The sequence below is a fragment of the Chiloscyllium plagiosum genome, chromosome 18, assembly GCF_004010195.1.
Source record: "Chiloscyllium plagiosum isolate BGI_BamShark_2017 chromosome 18, ASM401019v2, whole genome shotgun sequence".
NCBI lineage: Eukaryota > Metazoa > Chordata > Chondrichthyes > Orectolobiformes > Hemiscylliidae > Chiloscyllium > Chiloscyllium plagiosum.
This window is the reverse complement of record NC_057727.1, coordinates 28,317,240-28,334,762: the sequence shown is the minus strand read 5'-3', so window position 1 is coordinate 28,334,762 and position 17,523 is coordinate 28,317,240. Positions and strand designations below refer to the sequence as shown.

At 38.5% G+C, this 17,523-nt stretch overlaps 1 protein-coding gene across 7 annotated transcripts in view; it reads left to right on the top strand.

The window, feature by feature from the left end:
- LOC122558997 (protein bicaudal D homolog 2-like) overlaps positions 1 to 17,523 on the top strand; it is a 90,577-nt gene that overhangs the window by 50,236 nt on the left and 22,818 nt on the right. For all 7 annotated transcript variants that reach the window (XM_043708046.1, XM_043708045.1, XM_043708047.1 and 4 more), the window contains exons 3-4: positions 9,639 to 9,791; positions 13,652 to 14,098. In XM_043708046.1, the coding sequence (XP_043563981.1) occupies positions 9,639 to 9,791; positions 13,652 to 14,098 (600 nt within the window). The remainder of the gene's footprint in view (positions 1 to 9,638; positions 9,792 to 13,651; positions 14,099 to 17,523) is intronic.

The window sequence follows — 17,523 nt, the reverse complement described above, 5'->3', positions numbered from 1 at the left end:
TCTCCCCCGTGTTCTCCTCCTCCTCCCCCGGTTCTCTCCCCTCCCTTCCCACCTCTCCTGCAATGACCTTTGTCTGTTCTTCTCCCTTCCTAAAACTGTTGTTTTGTCTTTTTTTTCCCCCAAAGTTCCAAAACATTGCAACAGCAGATGAAACATTCCTGTAATTCGAGGAAATCACCTCCAGCACCTAAAATTCCTCAATAAAAGGAGCAGCTCTTACAGCCAGAAATTTTCCCGTCCTCCATTTTGGATTACTCCGCTTGCTGTGAGCAGAAATACTAATTTCTTGTAAATGTATGAATTAAGAGCAGGTGTGGCACATCGTCCTCCAATCCTGCACCATCATTAAAGAAGATCATGGCTTATCTTATGACTCTAGATTCTGCCTCTGTCTGATAACCTTTCGCCCTCTTATCAAGACTCTGTCTACTTGTGCCTTAAAAATAATGTAACATTCTATTTCAACCCCTTTTTGAGGAAGAGTTCCAAAGACTTTTGAGGAAAAAATGTCTCAATAGCTCTGTCTTAAATGGGCAGTGCCTTATTTTGAAACAGTGGCTCCCAAGCTCTAAATCCTTCCACACATGGAAACATGCTTTCTAAACCCCACAATCATGAACATTCAGGATGTTGTATGTGGATACAAACCTCGCCTATCCAACCCTTCCTTATGAGAAATCATACCCATTCTAGGTATTGATCAAGTTAACTTTCTCTGAACTACTTCCAAAGTTTTTGCATACTTAAAGAAAGAGACCACTGCTATATAAAGTACTGTGGGTGTGGTGTTGCCAGACCCCTGGATAACTCGAACATAACTTGCCTACTTCTGTATTTAATTCCCTTTGCAATAAGTAATAACATTCTATTAGCTTTCCTAATTGCTTGTTATACCTGCATATCAATCATTTATGGAATCCCTACAGTGTGGAAGTAGGCCATTCGGCCCATCAAGTCCATACCACCCTTCAGAGCATCCCACCCAGACCTCTGCTTTCTGTTTTGACTAAATATATTACATGTATTATTCTGCAATCTGATGGATCCTTCCCCGGATCTAGGACATTTTGGAAAGTTAAATCCAAATCATGAAGTATCTCACTGGCTACCACTTTTAAGACCCTAGGATGAAGTCCATCAAGATTGGGAACAGTTTGCTCAGTACTACTTTCGTGATGTATAATTTTTTCACTTTCCTTCCTCCTCCCGTTTCCTGACTTACAGCTATTTTCAGGATGTTACTTGTACCCTCTCTCGTGAAGAGTGATGCAAAATACCTAGATTTATAGAGTCTTACTCATATAGCATGGAAACAGACCCTTTGCTCCAACTCGTCCTTGTCGACCAAGTTTCCCAAACTAAGCTAGTTCCACTTGCCTGTTCGGTCTAATCTGCCATATTTTTACTTTCTATCTTTAATTTCCCACACTCAATTTCTGTAAGACCAGTGCTTATGTAGAGTCATAGGAGTATACAGTATGGAAATAGACTCTTTGGCCCAACTCTTTCATGTTGACCAGATTTCCTAAACTCACCTTGCTGCATTTGGCCCATATCTGTCTAAACCTTTCCTATCCATGTACATGCCCAATTGTCTTTTAAATGTTGTTATTGTACTTGCCTCTACTCCTCTGGCAGCTTGTTCCACATACGCACCATCCTCTGTGGAAAAAGTTGCTCCTTCGGCACCTTATAAATCGTGCCCCTTGTACTTCAAACCAATGCCCTCTAGTTTTGGATTTCCTAACTTGGGGAAAAGACATTGGCAATTCACCTTACCTATACTACTTATGCTTTTATAAACTTGTATCAGGTCACCCACTCAGCCTCCTAAACTCCAAGGGGAGATAAAATGTCCTTACCAATCCAACCTCTCCTTTATAACTTAAACCTTTAAGTCTTGGTAACATCCTTATAAATCTAGTTTGTTAATATGCTTCGTCTTGCAGGGAGACCAAAAGTGTACACACTACTACAAATGTGGCCTTACTAATGTTATCTTAGAATGACATAGAATAGACATATCAATCCCTACAGTGTGGAAGAAGGCCATTTATCTCAAGTCCAAATAGTGTCCCACCCTATCCCTCTTACACTGCATTTCCCATGGCTAATCCACTTAGCCTGCACATCCCTGACATTATTGGCAATTTAGCATGGCCAATCCACCTAACCTGGACATCTTTGGACTGTGGGAGGAACCTGGAGGAAATCCCTACAGACTGGGACGAATGTGCAAACTCCACATAGCTGCCCAAGGGTGGAATCAAACCCAGGGGTTCCTGGCGCTGTGATGCAGCAGCATTAACCACTGAGCCACCATGCTGCCCGAAGTTATGTTAACTTTTCTAAATATCTATAGATATGCTTATACTTGTATTTGAAGTTAACTTTGTTTTTTTTTCTCTTCCTTATTCAGTTTGGTTAGTTAATCTTTGAATTTTTTAATATTCTGTCTAATCTTCTGATCTATGCTCAATGTTCAAGGAGCAGGAGAATCGATGTTTCGTGCATAAGCCCTGCTCGAAATGTTGATCCTCCTGCTCCTCGGATGCTGCTTGCTCGGCTGCGCTTTTCTCGGGCCACACTCTCCTCCATCTGCAGTCCTCACTTTCTCCTATGCTCAATGTTGCATAGTTATATACTTTTTCTTTATATTTAATGGCTCCTGTTAACCATGACAGTGAATCTTTTACTTACGATTTTTGTTCCTTTATTGGAATGTATCTATTTTGTGATTTCTGAAGATGTTTGGCTCCAGGCCTTCATTTTTTTTTAATCTCAAGCATTCTGTGAAATCCTCATCTAAGGTACCTTTGCAAATCTGATTTTTCTAGTTCCCTATCCTTTCTAAATGTCCTGCTCTTTGCTGCAGAGAATTGAGTCAATTCACCTCATACTCTGTCCCCCTGTGAGCAATACATTCTTTCTTAATCCTCCAACTTTGATAGCTTTCTCTACCATTGTGCCATGGTTCGTTTGTGAACTTTGAAATCCTCACTCTCGTCCAAACATGCTAAAAGCACCTTAGCCTTTGTAATTGTTAAGAGTTGAGGCTGTTGCACTTCAGCCCTCTGGGTCAGTTATCCTGCCTCACACGGAGTCACGTGCTTCTTTTCCTACTCTGTCACACCTTCCTCTCCCTGACCAGTGACCAAAAAAGAAGCTCCAATTCTAACTGGTGTGATAGTCTCCTGGAACAGTGGGACCCTATAATGTTTTCACTCCCTGATGTGGTGGCACAGTGTCTGTAGTTTGGTCTCCAGCTGATAAAGTCTAAGCCAACACTGCTCAAGCTATATGTTGCATATGTGTTTGCCTTGAATCACAGTGGTGTGCAGGGGCACGCTCAATCTCCAATTGAAAGACTTTGTTTTCTTTGCGATCTTCATTGTGCTTCAGTTAACCAATCAATTAATCCTGATTATAATTCATTTCTCTTTGCACAATCACTTACGTGCCAGCTTAAATTTTTGAATCTAATAAACTTTACCACTTAAGAATGAGAGAGAAATCAAAATCACTTGTTTCTTTTCTTTTGACAAAATCTCTTGATTTATAAGCCATGTAATTACAGGTTTAAATAAATTAACTTTTAGTATATTATGTTTACCATAGAGTAATTATTGATTAACCAGTTGACTAACTTTCCTGTGTCACTTTCCCAATTCCTGTCTTGGGAACAATACTCTTGCATATTCTTCAAGTGCTCAGAGTATGATTTCTTGAATTTGTTGTGCCAAATTTGAAATAGTTATTTCAAAATGGCATATCAGCTATGGAGCAACTACTTTTATTATGGATAATAAACTGCTATTCCCACCATCCAATAGAGACAGTGAGTGAAAATGGATCACATGATGAGTATTTCCAAGCAATTGTAGATGTGTGTGTGTGTATAATTAGATTGTAACCCTCTCAAATTGTTTATAACCCAGTATTTTAATGAAAAATTCTTGAAGAGCTTTCAATTTCTTGGATTCATAAGTGAAAATTGTTTTTGGGGCCTCGCTATAGGCCAGTGTAATTTGTTACAGCTGTGACTGCAGAAGTTTATTACCTATCTGTGACAGAATTGTCTTTCAACTTCTGAATTCCAACTATACATGAAAGCTTAAAACATTTTAGACTGCTCACGTGACTCGTTCTCCTCTTTCCTTTTTGCCAGAGTATAAACTTGTAAACAAGTAATCCTTGCCATTCAAAGTGAAAACTAAAATTCGTAAGTACAGTCAAAATGATGTCTTGTTCATATGACAAATTCGCTGCATAGAACATGCTTCTTTTGGCAAAACTGCTTTGTTTGTTTCTCCTGTTGGAAAAAACTCCTTGCAATAGTGGCTGAATACTATCAGGTGACTACTTCTACGCCTAGTAGATATTCGAACAGTTGTGATAGGACGTCCATGTATGGATCATCTTTGGTGTGAATGGGAATTTTAAAAAAAATCTACACTGCAGACAATGATATTCACGTTTTGTTTTATGCTGTTTTTGACACTTCATTTACAGAGAAAGAGGAGCCATATCTAAGTATGCCCTATTTTTAAATTCTCTTTCAGGTAAACAAGTCTTTAGTTAATCATATCAGATTTGTACAGCGTTCAAGGAGGCTGGAATTTAAATTTTGATTTCTTGAAGTTCAGCAAAGTGCTGTGATGTATTTCCTTTATTTTGATTGGGGACAGATTTGATGAAGATAACTAAGGACATAATATTAGCTTTTGTGTTTTTATAGAATTAAAGAATGACAGCAGAGAAGATTAGATTACATTACAGTGTGGAAACAGGCCCTTCGGCCCAACTTTGATTTCTTGAAGTTCAGCAAAGTGCTGTGATGTATTTCCTTTATTTTGATTGGGGACAGATTTGATGAAGATAACGAAGGACATAATATTAGCTTTTGTGTTTTTATAGAATTAAAGAATGACAGCAGAGAAGGAGGCCGATCCTATTGGATTGGTTTTGTTCTAATTTATTACTGCAATTGCAGTAATGAAACATTAAAAGTTGTCAGTTTTTTAAAACTTTGTCAGATTTTATACCATTTTATATTTTGTATTTTGGCTGCTTGTGGCTCTTCAAGGATAGGGTTATGATGGGTACAGATCTAAGCATGAAATAAATTAAATAAACAAAAATGCAAATGGGAAGAACAAATTCACAGTCAACTATTTGATTCTTCAGCTTTGGTGTGCATTGTTAATCAGACCCACCAATTGAAAAACTGTTGCAAAAGCTGATCAAATCTCCACATGATCAAGTGTGTTTGCAACACACAACCCCTCACCCACAACCACCGCAATACTGGAGGTTTTTGATCAACTGGTTGGCTGAATCAAGTTGGTTGTTCCTCTAGTTGTTCATACTAGGCAAAGTACATATTGCTCATAGCATCCTTGCACTTACAAAGTTAACCATATTTTTAAAGTGATTTTATGATTGGGCAGCAGTTGCTGAACAATCCAAAGTGTGTTAATAGCTATACTGACGATCACTTTTTAAACATCATCAGTCTTGTACTCATTTTTGCTTGTTGGAAAGAAAGGTCCATTTGCAGGGATCTTTTCTGAGCAAAAGGTACGTGTTCAGACATTGCACCTTCTTTTGAATTAGCAATGAGTTTGTAGTTCCCTATTTATTTCTCTCAACAATGCCGTAGATAATAACAGTTGAATTTTCAATTGATCACCATTGAATTGCCAACCAGTTGACACTTTTCCTCCTGCTATATGAATAATTGTGGTCTTTTGAAACTTGGCATTTGTTACGACACAAATACTTAATTTAAACCAGCAACACCGAAACAATTTATCCCGTGCAATAATCTGTGAAAATTTGAGGCCGAAAGCTATTTAAAGTAAAAATTAATAACTTTATTTCTTAAAGTATAACAAAGAATAACTAATAATAAATAATTAACTTGTTACAACTCCTTTCTCCAACCTATCTTTTACTTTCTCCTCTACAATACTGGTCAGATAAAACTCCTGATTAAGATTTACAAACAAACGTCTTGTCTCAAACCAGGCAGCTTTCGGATCTTCTTTGTATTCCTGCCATTGTCTTGGAAATTCTGCTTCACAGGTTACTGATTGATAAAAGTACTTTTTGAGAACTGTTTGTCGGGCACTGTTTGCTTGGCAGTTCTCCTCTCAACTGTTAAATTTTCCCTGGTCTTCTACTCGCCAAAGCATCGAGTTGTGTCATTGGCTTTTAAGATTGTCAATATACTAATTCAAATTGGATTGGAGTTTGTTTTTATTGGGGGGCGCGGGTTATAACTTCAACTGTCCTAATTCGAATCTGTTTGTCTCCAGGCAACCAGCTACCCTGACTGCTGGACCAAAAGGTTACATTATATCTTTTTTTCACAACACTTGGTTCTGTCAGCTAGTTCTGTTGCTTTTAACTCTCTTAAAGATTCACTACACCCACATCTTCATAACACATTGTGCTTGTCCAGATGAATACAAGACAAAAAGCTTCAGTAGTATGTTTCACTTCTCAGCAATATGGAAGTAACGTACTACAAACCAATTGTGTAACCTATTATTTAGTAAGATGTGGTTTAGTTTGCTATTATAGAACCTATTTTTTAAAAAGGTAGCAGTTTAATGCATATCAGCTTCTTTAGGAACTGATCCAGAAGTAGAAAGAATAACTCCATGATGATTTTATGATACTATGTGATTTTTAATTCCTGGAAGAATTAATGCCTCATGCCAAAACAGAAAAGAATTATGCCTTGTTTAAGTGCTTGCTCAACCATCTTTTAACATCATTGAATATGCATGGCACGCTGGAAGTCTGTATTAAAGATTAGCAAATAAGTTTTGATTGTCCCACCACGTGTTGTCATGTAAATTGTTTGCCTCCCCCTTGTTCAAGGGGGAACAATGGTCTAATGGAATCGTAACTAGACTTTATTCAGAAACTTAGGTAATGTTCTGGGGACCTGGGTTTAAATTCTGCCATGGCAGATAGTGGAATTTGAATTGGTTAAAAAAAATCTGGAATTAAATATCTGAGGATAACTATGAAACCACTGCTGATTTTCAGAAAAACCCATCTTGTTCACTAATATTTTTCCAAAAAGGAAACCTGCCATCCTTACCTGATCTGCCCTACGTGGAAGTCCTCAACATTGACACTGAATTCTATGAAGCATCAATGGCATTAGGTTAAACATGGGTAAAGCAACCTCAAGCTGATTACCACATGCCATCTTTCCTTAGCTCATGAATCACTACTCTTCCACATTGAACAATACCTTGAGGAAACATTGAAGATGGCAAGGCTGAAAAATGTACTTATGTGCGTGGTGAGGGAAAATGTACTTGACCTCATCCTGTTCAGCTTGCATGCTACACATGCATTAATCTATGACAGTATTGGGAAGAATGACCACCGCATGGTCCTTGTGGAGACAAAGTCCAGCTGTTTTTGAAAGAACAAAGCTGATGATTGCACAATATTCTCCACCATTCTCAATTTTTCATACTGAAGCAGTCTGTGTACAGATACAGCAAGACCTAGACAATATCCAGACTTGGCCTGGTACGTGGCGAGTAACATTCTCACCAACCAAATGTCAGGCAATGACCATCTCTTATTAGAGACAATCTAAGTCCCTTCACTGTCAATGACGTCACCAGCACTGAATGCCCACTGTCACATCCTGAGGGTTACTGTTGATCAGAAACTTAACTGGACTTGCCATATAAAGAATGTGGCTACAAGAGAAGGTCAAAGGCCAGTAGTATGTAGTGAGTAATTCACCACCTGACTGCTCAAAGCCTGCCCACCACCTATAAGGCACAAGTCAGGAGTGTGATGGAATACTTCTCACTTGCCTGAATGTGTACAGCTCCAATAGCAGTCAAGAGGCTTGACACCATCCAGGACAAAGCAGCTACATGATTGTCACACATCACAAGCATCCACTCCTCCTACCACCACCCATTGCTCAGAAGGAGCAGTGTGTACTATCCATAAAGATGCTTTGCAGTAATTCATCAAAGATCCTTAGGCAACATTATCCAAGTCCACAATCCCTTCTAGAAGGAAAAAGGCAGCCGATACATACCATTATCTGCCAGTCTCCTCTAAGCCACTCACACCATCCTGACTTGGAAATATATTGCAGGTCCTTCAATGTCATGGAGTCAAAATTGTGGAATTCTCTCCCTAATGGCATTTTGGGTCATTTCACAGCAGGTGGACTGCAGCAGTTCAAGAAAGCAACTCACTACTGCGTTGAGGTCAACTAGGGACAGGCAATAAATGATGGCCATCGACTGATACCCACATTCCACAAGAAATTAAAAACAAAACACTCATTTCTACTTTTGAAGAATTAATCAACATCCAGAATCCAATTACAAAATGTATCACTTCTAGTGACTCCTTGCTTCTTATAAGGGCTGTATCTTCTGACATCAATTTTCTAAACACACAAAAAGCCCAATCTGCCATTTGTGGTATACTCCATATTTAAACCAGCTCACTCTAGTTTTCTCATTTGAAATGATTATTTAAAGCTATTGGGATTAATTTTCACGTTTTACTGCCTTATCTTTAAAAAGATAAAAGCAGCTAAATTAGACCAAACTACTACCCTTCTGAACAGACGTAGAAATATACTCTTCACAAGTACATCAACCTGTAATTGGTCTTTGCTGACTAAACCATAAAAGATGGTATTCCTGATGAAGGGCTTTTGCCCAAAGCGTTGATTTCCCTGCTGCTCGGATGCTGCCTGAACTGCTGTGCTTTTCCAGCACCACTCTACTCCAGAATCTGGTTTCCAGCATCTGCACTCATTGTTTTTCCCCATAAAAGAAATAAAACCAGAACGTGTTTTGAGTTCTTGTCAGGAATCCAGTACATATTTATATCTTCTGTGAAATAGCATTGAAGTTTTTTTTTGTTTTGAGCTTTGATATTTTTGTATGAGTTGGCTATGTGCTCAAAGATCTTTTGTAAATGTATTAAATGTGTACCTTGAAAGAACAGGCATTTTCTTTGTGTCTGCTTTTTGGAATCTAGTGTCTGCTTACCCTGAGACTATTAATACGTTATTGCTTGCAATAACTATTATGAGGGAGTCATTTGCACTGGTTTCTCCACCACACCCTACCTCACTTCTAATCTCAGCTCTGAAATAGCACCATTGGAACTCAGCTAGTCATATGGGTTTATACATTTTTTGAGTTCATCTATTTTCTGAACATAGAAATGATAGTTATATAATTATTGGGTTTTTGAGTGCCTTCATAAGTAACGAATCACTAAAACAAACATGCCATTTTGCAGTATATAATATTTACTAAAGTTAAACTTAATTGCCATGGAGCCAAGAAGAACTGCCTTGTCTAAGCAAAAACCAGGGTAATTTTCATTGGGTGTTGTATGAACAATGAACTTTTACCTTCAAATTGATTTGTACCCAGTTCAAGGTGGTGATTCAGCAATTAACATTTTTAGGTTTTAACCATAAATGGAAACATTCATTCATTACACCTTAAATTTGCTACCATAAACCAAATTAATTTGGTGATAATGTTTTAAAACAATGCAAACTTAGTTTGTCTGGATTTTGATGAAATAAAATTTGATTCTTTTTTGTTCTTTAGAGCAGTCAAGTTGTCGAACTCCAGAGAAATCGCTTACGTGATGATATTAAAGAATATAAATTCCGTGAAGCAAGGCTTTTGCAAGATTACTCTGAGCTTGAAGATGAAAACATTTCTCTTCAGAAACAAGTCTCTGTACTTAAACAAAACCAGGTGAGTTATAAGATCCTCCTTTGTGTGCCTCCTGAGCTTTATTTTGGAAAAGGTAGAAACAAAATTCACTCTAATTTTATCACAAAAGACCAAACCAACTTAGATTCCTGGAAAAACAGGAAGCTAAGTGGTGACTTGATAGCAGCTGTTCAGGATAGTGGAAGGACAGTTGAAGTGCAGAACTGAGACTAAGTAACCTGCTCAGGTTGGGTCCACCAGAGACCCCTCAGCTCCTGGTTTCATTAGAGCTTTGATTTGACCATAAGTAAAAGAGCTAAACTTGACTTAAGACTACTACACTCTGTCAAGTCAATAGTACAGGAAATGTGGCTTTAGGGAGATTGAGTAGAACAGGAAATTGGAGAAATCTCTGTACTGGTTTGAGTCATGCATAGCATTTTTAAAAAAAATCCTGGGGTTATTAGACAGTCATCTCCTTCCTGGGATATGTGATATGATTCCAGGATGGTGTGTTGCCTCCCTCGTGCCAGGGTCAGGGATGTCACTGAACAGTTGCTGGGCTTCCTGAAAGGGGAGAGTGAGGAGCTCGAGGTTGTGATGCGTATTGGGACCAATGGGAAAAGTGAGAAATTAGGTCTTCCATCAAGAATTCAGGCAGCGAGGCAGAAGATTAAAAAGCAGGACTTCAGTAGTATTAATATCTGAATTACTCTGGTGCAATATGCTAGTAAATATAAAAATAAGAAAATAAAATAGATGAATGCATGGCTCGAGATTTGGTGCAAGGGAGAGGGTTTGAGATTCCTGGATCATTCCCACTATTTTTATGGAAGATGGGACATGTACAAATGGGACATTCTGCATCTGAACCACACTGGGGCCAACATCTTTGTAGATAGGTTTGCTCATGATGTTGGAAGGAGTTTGAACTGCTCTGGCAGGGGGAGTGGACACAGAATATTGCTGAAATTGAGGCACATCATACTGCAGCAAAGAAAGCAAGTCAGAGTGAGTTCAGCTATAGTGAGTGTCAAGAGAGTAAGGAAAGCTGGGTGGTCTGTCCTTTATTGCTCGGAGTGTAATAGGTAAGACTGCGTTAAAGGTGTGAATTGGCACATAGCAGTGGATATTGTTACCATCACAGAAATCCTAAGTTTGGTCTGGTTAAGAGCAGGGCAGGATGGGGCTAACAGTTCAATATTTTGGGGTATTGGATCTTTAGGCATGTCAGAGGAAGGTGTAAAAAGGGTGGTGGAGTAGCACTATTAATTAAGGAGTCCATTGCTGTAATAAGGAGAGATGATATCTTGGAAAGGTCTTCAAACAAGGCTTTGTGGAGAAACCTAGGAATGTTAAGGGGGCTGTCATATCACTGGGAAAATATTATAGGCTCCCTAAGAGTCAGCTGCAAATATGGATGATACAGAATGTGGGAAACAACTTGAAAATGTCCATGTTACAGAGGAGGTGGTGCTGGATGTCTTAAGATGCATAAAGTTGGATAACACCCTAGGACCTTATTAGGTGTACCCTAACCTCTGTGGGAAGCTTGGGAAGAGATTGCTGGGCCCCTTGCTGAGATATTTGGATCATCAACAATCACAGGTGAAGTGCTGGAAGACTAGAGGTTGGTTAACATGATGACACTATTTGAGAAAGGTGGTAAGGAAAAGCCAGGAAATTATATCATGACCCTGATGTCGGTGGTGGGCAAGTTGTTGAAGGGAATCTTGAGGGACAGAATTTACAATTTGAATAGGCAAGGACTGATTGGGAAAGTCAACAGCTCATTCCAGAGGAAGTGGTGGAAGCTGGTACAGTTACAACATTTGCTGAAAATGTGTTGCTGGAAAAGCATAGCAGGTCAGGCAGCATCCAAGGAGCAGGAGAATCGACGTTTCGGGCATGAGCCCTTCAGAAATGTTCAGTTACAACATTTAAAAGGCATCTGGATGGGTACGTGAATAGGAAGGGTTTAGAGGAATATGGGCCAAGTGCTGACAAATGGGACTAGATTAATTTAGGATTTCTGGTCAGCATGGACGAGTTGGACCAAAGGGTTTGTTTCCGTGCTGTACACGTCTGTGACTCTAGGCGGTTCACAGGTGTGTATGAGTAATACTCTGGGAATGAGGGATTATGAGGGGATTATGTGAGGGGATTTCAACTTTTCCAATATAAATTGGGGTAATCAGAGTGCTAAAGGTTGAGGAGGAGTGGATTTCTTGAAACGTATCCAGCAAAGCAAATTTTTTTTATCATAACGTAGACGCCCAACACGGAATGGCACGGATATGGTTCCAGGGAATGAAGCTGGATATGAATAGGAAAGGTTTGCAGGGATATGGGCTAGGAGCAGGCAGGTGGAACTAATTTAGTTTGGGATTATGTTTGGTATGAACTGGTCAGACTGAAGTGTCTATATCCGTGCTGTATGACTAAGTGTTCAGTGTCGTAATGGGGGTGTCATTTTAGTGATGGCAAGCACAACATAGTTTGGACAAGGAGAAAGTTTGCTCACAAAAGACAATTTTGGATTGGGGGCGGACTGATTTTATTTTAATAAAGTAGGATCTGGCAAAAGTTAATTGGGAGCAACACCATGTACGGGTAAGTCTACAGTGGGCATTCTAAAAGAAGCTGGGAAGAGGGGGAGATACAGAGGCAATAAGTTCATGGAACATTGGATGTCTAGGCCAATTTAGGACTGGATGTGGAAGAAGAGAAAAGCTTTTAGCAAGTCGAAAGGGAGAATATAGGAAGTATAGAAGGGAACTTAAAGCAATTAGAAGAGCAGAAAGGAGGCTGACAAAAGACTTGCGGACAGGATTAGGGATAACCCCAAAATATTTTATAAATCTATGAAAGGGAAGAGTTGGACCCATTAGAGACTAAGAAAGCATTCCGTATGTGAAACCATGGGGCATTTGAAGGGTGTTAAGTAAACACTTACCTATGTCTGCTTTTACAGACTGAGAGAAGGAATTCAAACAAAGGGAGTTTGAGGAACTCTCACGGTTTGACAAAAGAAATCAGAGGTTTTGGAGGCTATAATGGCCTAAAAACAGACAAATTCCCTGGTTTGGATGAATTGCATGTCAGGCTGCACTGAGAAGTGAGGCAGGAAATCGTAGGGCTCTCTAACTCAATTTTTAATTCCTCTCTGTCCATGGGGATGTGCTAGAGGACTGGAGGGCAGTTAATATGGTTCAACTTTTCAAGAAAAGTGGTAGAGATTAATCAGGAAATTATAGAACAGTAAGTCTCACATCAGTGGTCAGGAGACTATTGGAGAGAATATTGAACAAGAGAATTAATACCCACTTGGAAAAGCATGGGTTAATTAGGCATAATCATCAAGGCTTTGTCAAAGTGAGGTTATGCCTAACACATTTGTAAAAATTTTTTGAAAATGCGAACAAGTGTGTGGATAAGGGAAGATCGGTTGATGTGGTTTTTAGCGAAGTTTTTGACAAGGTCTTATATGGGAGATGGACTGAGAAGGTTAACGCCCATGGAATTGAGGGAAACTTGGTGAGATGCAATTGAAATTGGCTTAGTAATAGGACACAAAGGGTAGTCGTAGAAGGTTGTTCTAGTAACTGGAGGTTGGTGCCCAATGGTGTACCACATTGCCCCTATTTAAAATAAATTTTCTAGATACATTCTTCCTCGTATTCACAATTCACATTTTCAAATCAAAATAACCAGTTATTCAAACAAATGAAAGGTATTTATTTGAATTTGCTTATTTCTTTATTCCATGTTATGTAGATAAACACTGAAATGTTTATGGATAGATGTTTTGAGAGCACAATTCTACCATAAGTTTGATTTTTAGTGAAAATAAAATGTCACTCTGCTCTGAAATTTAAGGTTGTTACTTTGTTACAATGCAGGTTGAATTTGAAGGTCTTAAACATGAAATTAAAAGACTTGAGGAAGAGACAGAATTCCTCAACAGCCAATTAGAAGATGCCATCAGACTGAAAGAAATAGCAGAACGCCAACTTGAGGAATCCCTGGAGACGTTGAAGAATGAGCGGGAGCAGAAAAACAACATGCGGAAAGAATTGTCTCACTATATGAATATCAATGATTCAATGTATACTAGCCAATTGAATATATCTTTGGATGGATTGAAGTTTAGTGATGATGGCAATGAGCCAAACAATGATGAGATGGTTAATGGTTATGAAAACAGTCTCAGCAAAATGAACGGTGATAATAAGCTCCCCACTCCTAAGAAAAATGATGTCTTTAAGCCAGCACCAAGTTTGGTGTCCGATTTGCTAAGTGAATTAAACATTTCTGAAATTCAAAAGCTGAAACAACAGCTGATGCAGGTATGTTTGTTTTAATCGTGACATGCTGAGTTTGGCAATTTTGTGAACTTATTCCTGTCTATCACTTTATGATCATTTAATTAAATTTAGTATTATAACTTATTTTATGTGTAATTATTATATATAGTCATTTGAACAATTTAGTAAAATTGTGGCAAGAAAATAGTTGCTCCGTAGTTGATGTTGAATGGTTTCACTGATGATTTGTTTTACAGAAGTTGAGGGATGTACGGAGCAGACTTTAAGCAAATATTTTTGAGTTTTCTGTTTCCAACATTTTCTACAGAAGTCCTGCATGCATTCAGCAATGTTTGGAGCTGCTTGTTAACAAGCGCCCTGAGTCCTGACTGACTTCATCCTCTGGTATCAAACAACTGACTAGTGAGATCATTGATGCATTGCTGTTAATTTTCCTAGATTCAGGCGAAGTTCCATTACATTCACTATTTTCCAGTTTAACTTGCTAATTCAAAAAGGGAGGCAAAGCTGGAAACTACAAGCAGGTTAGCTTAACATCTGTCATGGGGAAGATGTTAGAAGCTACTATTAACAATGTTATAGTAGGGCACTTATAAAATTTAAGGCATCAGGCAGAGTCAACTCGATTTTGTGCAAGGAAGACCATGTTTAACCGTCCTATTGGTTTAGTTTTGAGGAAATTTTTAACGAGAATCTGATTGTGTTGGAATTTTTTTAAATCAACCTCTTCATAGATGTTATTACATCTGAGATTTGATCATGGGTATCCTGGCTCAGATAGGGGCACTACTTCTGTGTCACAAGCCCTACTATGCTGTATTTAGATTTCTAGAAGGCATTTGATATGTTACTACTCTATTGTGGAAATATTACCTAATAGTGTAAGGGGTAACGCAGCAAAGATAGATTGGCTAACTAACAGGCATGATAAGCTTAAATGCGTCCTTTTCTGATTGACGAGTGATACTGGAACTGGAAGTCAATGTGTTAGTAAGTTGATCACTGGGTGCAGAATTTGAGTAGCCAAGCAGCTTGAAGAAAACATTGCTTAGAAGTAATTCAGAGGTTCACTGGACTAATATCTGGATTGGGCAAATTGTCTTTTGAGGAAAGATTGGAAGGCTAAGCTTGTATCTGCTGCAGTTTGGAGTAAGAGGTAGCTTGATTGAGGAGTCTTGACAGTCTTTTAGCATTCATTCATGGAATGTGAATGTCATTTAACAAGGCCAACATTTTTCATGCATCCCTAATTGCCCTGGAGAAGGTGGTGTTGATTTACCTATTTGAACTACTGCAATCAGTGTATATGCACCGACAGCATTCTTCAGTATGGAGTTCCTGGATTTTATCCCAATGAGTTTGAAGTAATGGTATGTTTCTTTTTAGTTGAACAAAGTATGTTTTCTCTTAGTCATAGACTTGTACAGCATAGAAACAGATCCTTTGGTCCATCACGTCCATGCTGACCAGATATCCTAACTTAATCTAGTCCCATTTGCCAGCACTTAGCCCATATCCCTCTACGCCCTTCCTATTCATATAGCCATCCATATGCCTTTTAAATTTCATAATTGTACCAGCCTCCACCACTTTCTCTGGCTGCTCATTCTATTCATGCACCATCCTCTGTATGAAAATGTTGTCCCTTAGGTCCCTTTTAAATTTTTCCCCTCTCAGCCTAAGCCTATGCCCTCTGTTCTGGACTCGCCCAACCCAGGGAAAAGACCTTGTGTATTTACCCTTTCCATGCCCTTCATGATTTTATAAACCTCTAAAGTCACCCCTTAGCCTCCGACACTCCAGGGAAAACAGCCCCACCCTATTCAGCCTCTCCCTGTAGCTCAAACCCTCCAATTGTAGCAACATCCTTGTAAATCCTTTCTGAACCCTTTCAAGTTTCACAACATCTTTCCGATAGGAAGGAGACCAGAATTGCACGCAATATTCCAACAGTGGCCTAACCAATGTCCGCTACAGCTACAACCTGACCTCCCAACTCCTGTACTCAATGCTCTGACCAATAAAGGAAAGCATACCAAATGCCGCCTTCACTATCCTAACTACCAGTGACTCTACTTTCAAGTCTCTTTGTTCAGCAGCATTCCTGAGGATCTTAGCATTAAGTGTATAAGTCCTGCTAAGATCTGCTTTCTAAAAATTCAGCACCTCACATTTATCTGAATTAAACTCCATCTGTCACTTCTCAGCCCATTGGCCCATCTGATCAAGATCCTGTTGTAATCTGCGATAACCTCCTTTGCTGTCCACTGCACCTCCAATTTTAGTGTCATCTGCAAACTTAAATTAATGGTCACTTTTCAAAGTAAGGATTTTGACATTTAAGAGAAATGAGAAAAAATGAGCTAAGAACTCTCCCTGAAATGACAGTGGCAGTGCTGTCTTTCAGACAGGTGTAAGTAGATTCTTGATAAGCAAGGGGATGAAAGCCTATCAGAGGTGGATGGGAATGTAGAGCAATCAGACTAGCCATGATCTTATTGATTTATGATGTAGACTGAAGGGTCTGAATGGCCGCTTCCCACCCTAATTCATATGTTCATAAGATGATGCTTGATTTTCTTTTACTCCGATAAAACTTGATGTAAATTAGTACAGGTGAAGAAAGGTCTTTTCCGAAACATTCTACCTTTAAATTGATCGAGTTAGAACATTTTCTTCTAGATAATTTGTGCCAGTTTGTTTCAGTTAATTTGAAAAAACATTCCTAAAATGCATTCGTGAGTGTTTGCTGCACTGAGTATTGCAATATTTCTTAAATATTCATTAAAAGCAGTTAATACTATTATCATTGAATTAACAGTATAGTAATTTACATTGTTGTCCCATTTCTACATGGTTTTTAACTTTGAGATTTTCTGTTGAGAGTGCAGCAAGTTTTTCTGCATATTATGTTCTTGAGTCAGTTCTTTAGTTACATAATTGAATCTGTGACCTGGATGATGTGCCTGCTGATATCCTGCCATTTCTTATGTGAACTTAGTAGTTTTCAGTGCAAACATCTGATGATATAACTAACAATCTGAAATCTAGGACCTAGGTAGAAATCATCTAGATTTAAATTATCTGAAATAGGATATTTTGGTGCCCTCCCAAAGAGTAGCTGATAATTCCAACAAGTGGTACAATATTTTGGTCAACTTCAGCTATTTATTTAGTAAATCTTAAACTATATACTTCTCTGAAGTTTTTCTTTTAAGGATGGTAAAAAGTAACTTATCACTACTTTCAAGTTTATAAATCAGAAGTGCTCTTTAGCACAGACATGTTTGCAAGATGCATAGTAATGTTGCATTTTAAATTGTGTGCAGCCTTAAAAATATTTGGCATAAACATTCTCAGATACTAAATGAGAACTCTGTTTAATCATTTGCTTTAAATTCATCAATAAGTATTATTTTAACATGAGAGTTTTTTTGTACTTTTTT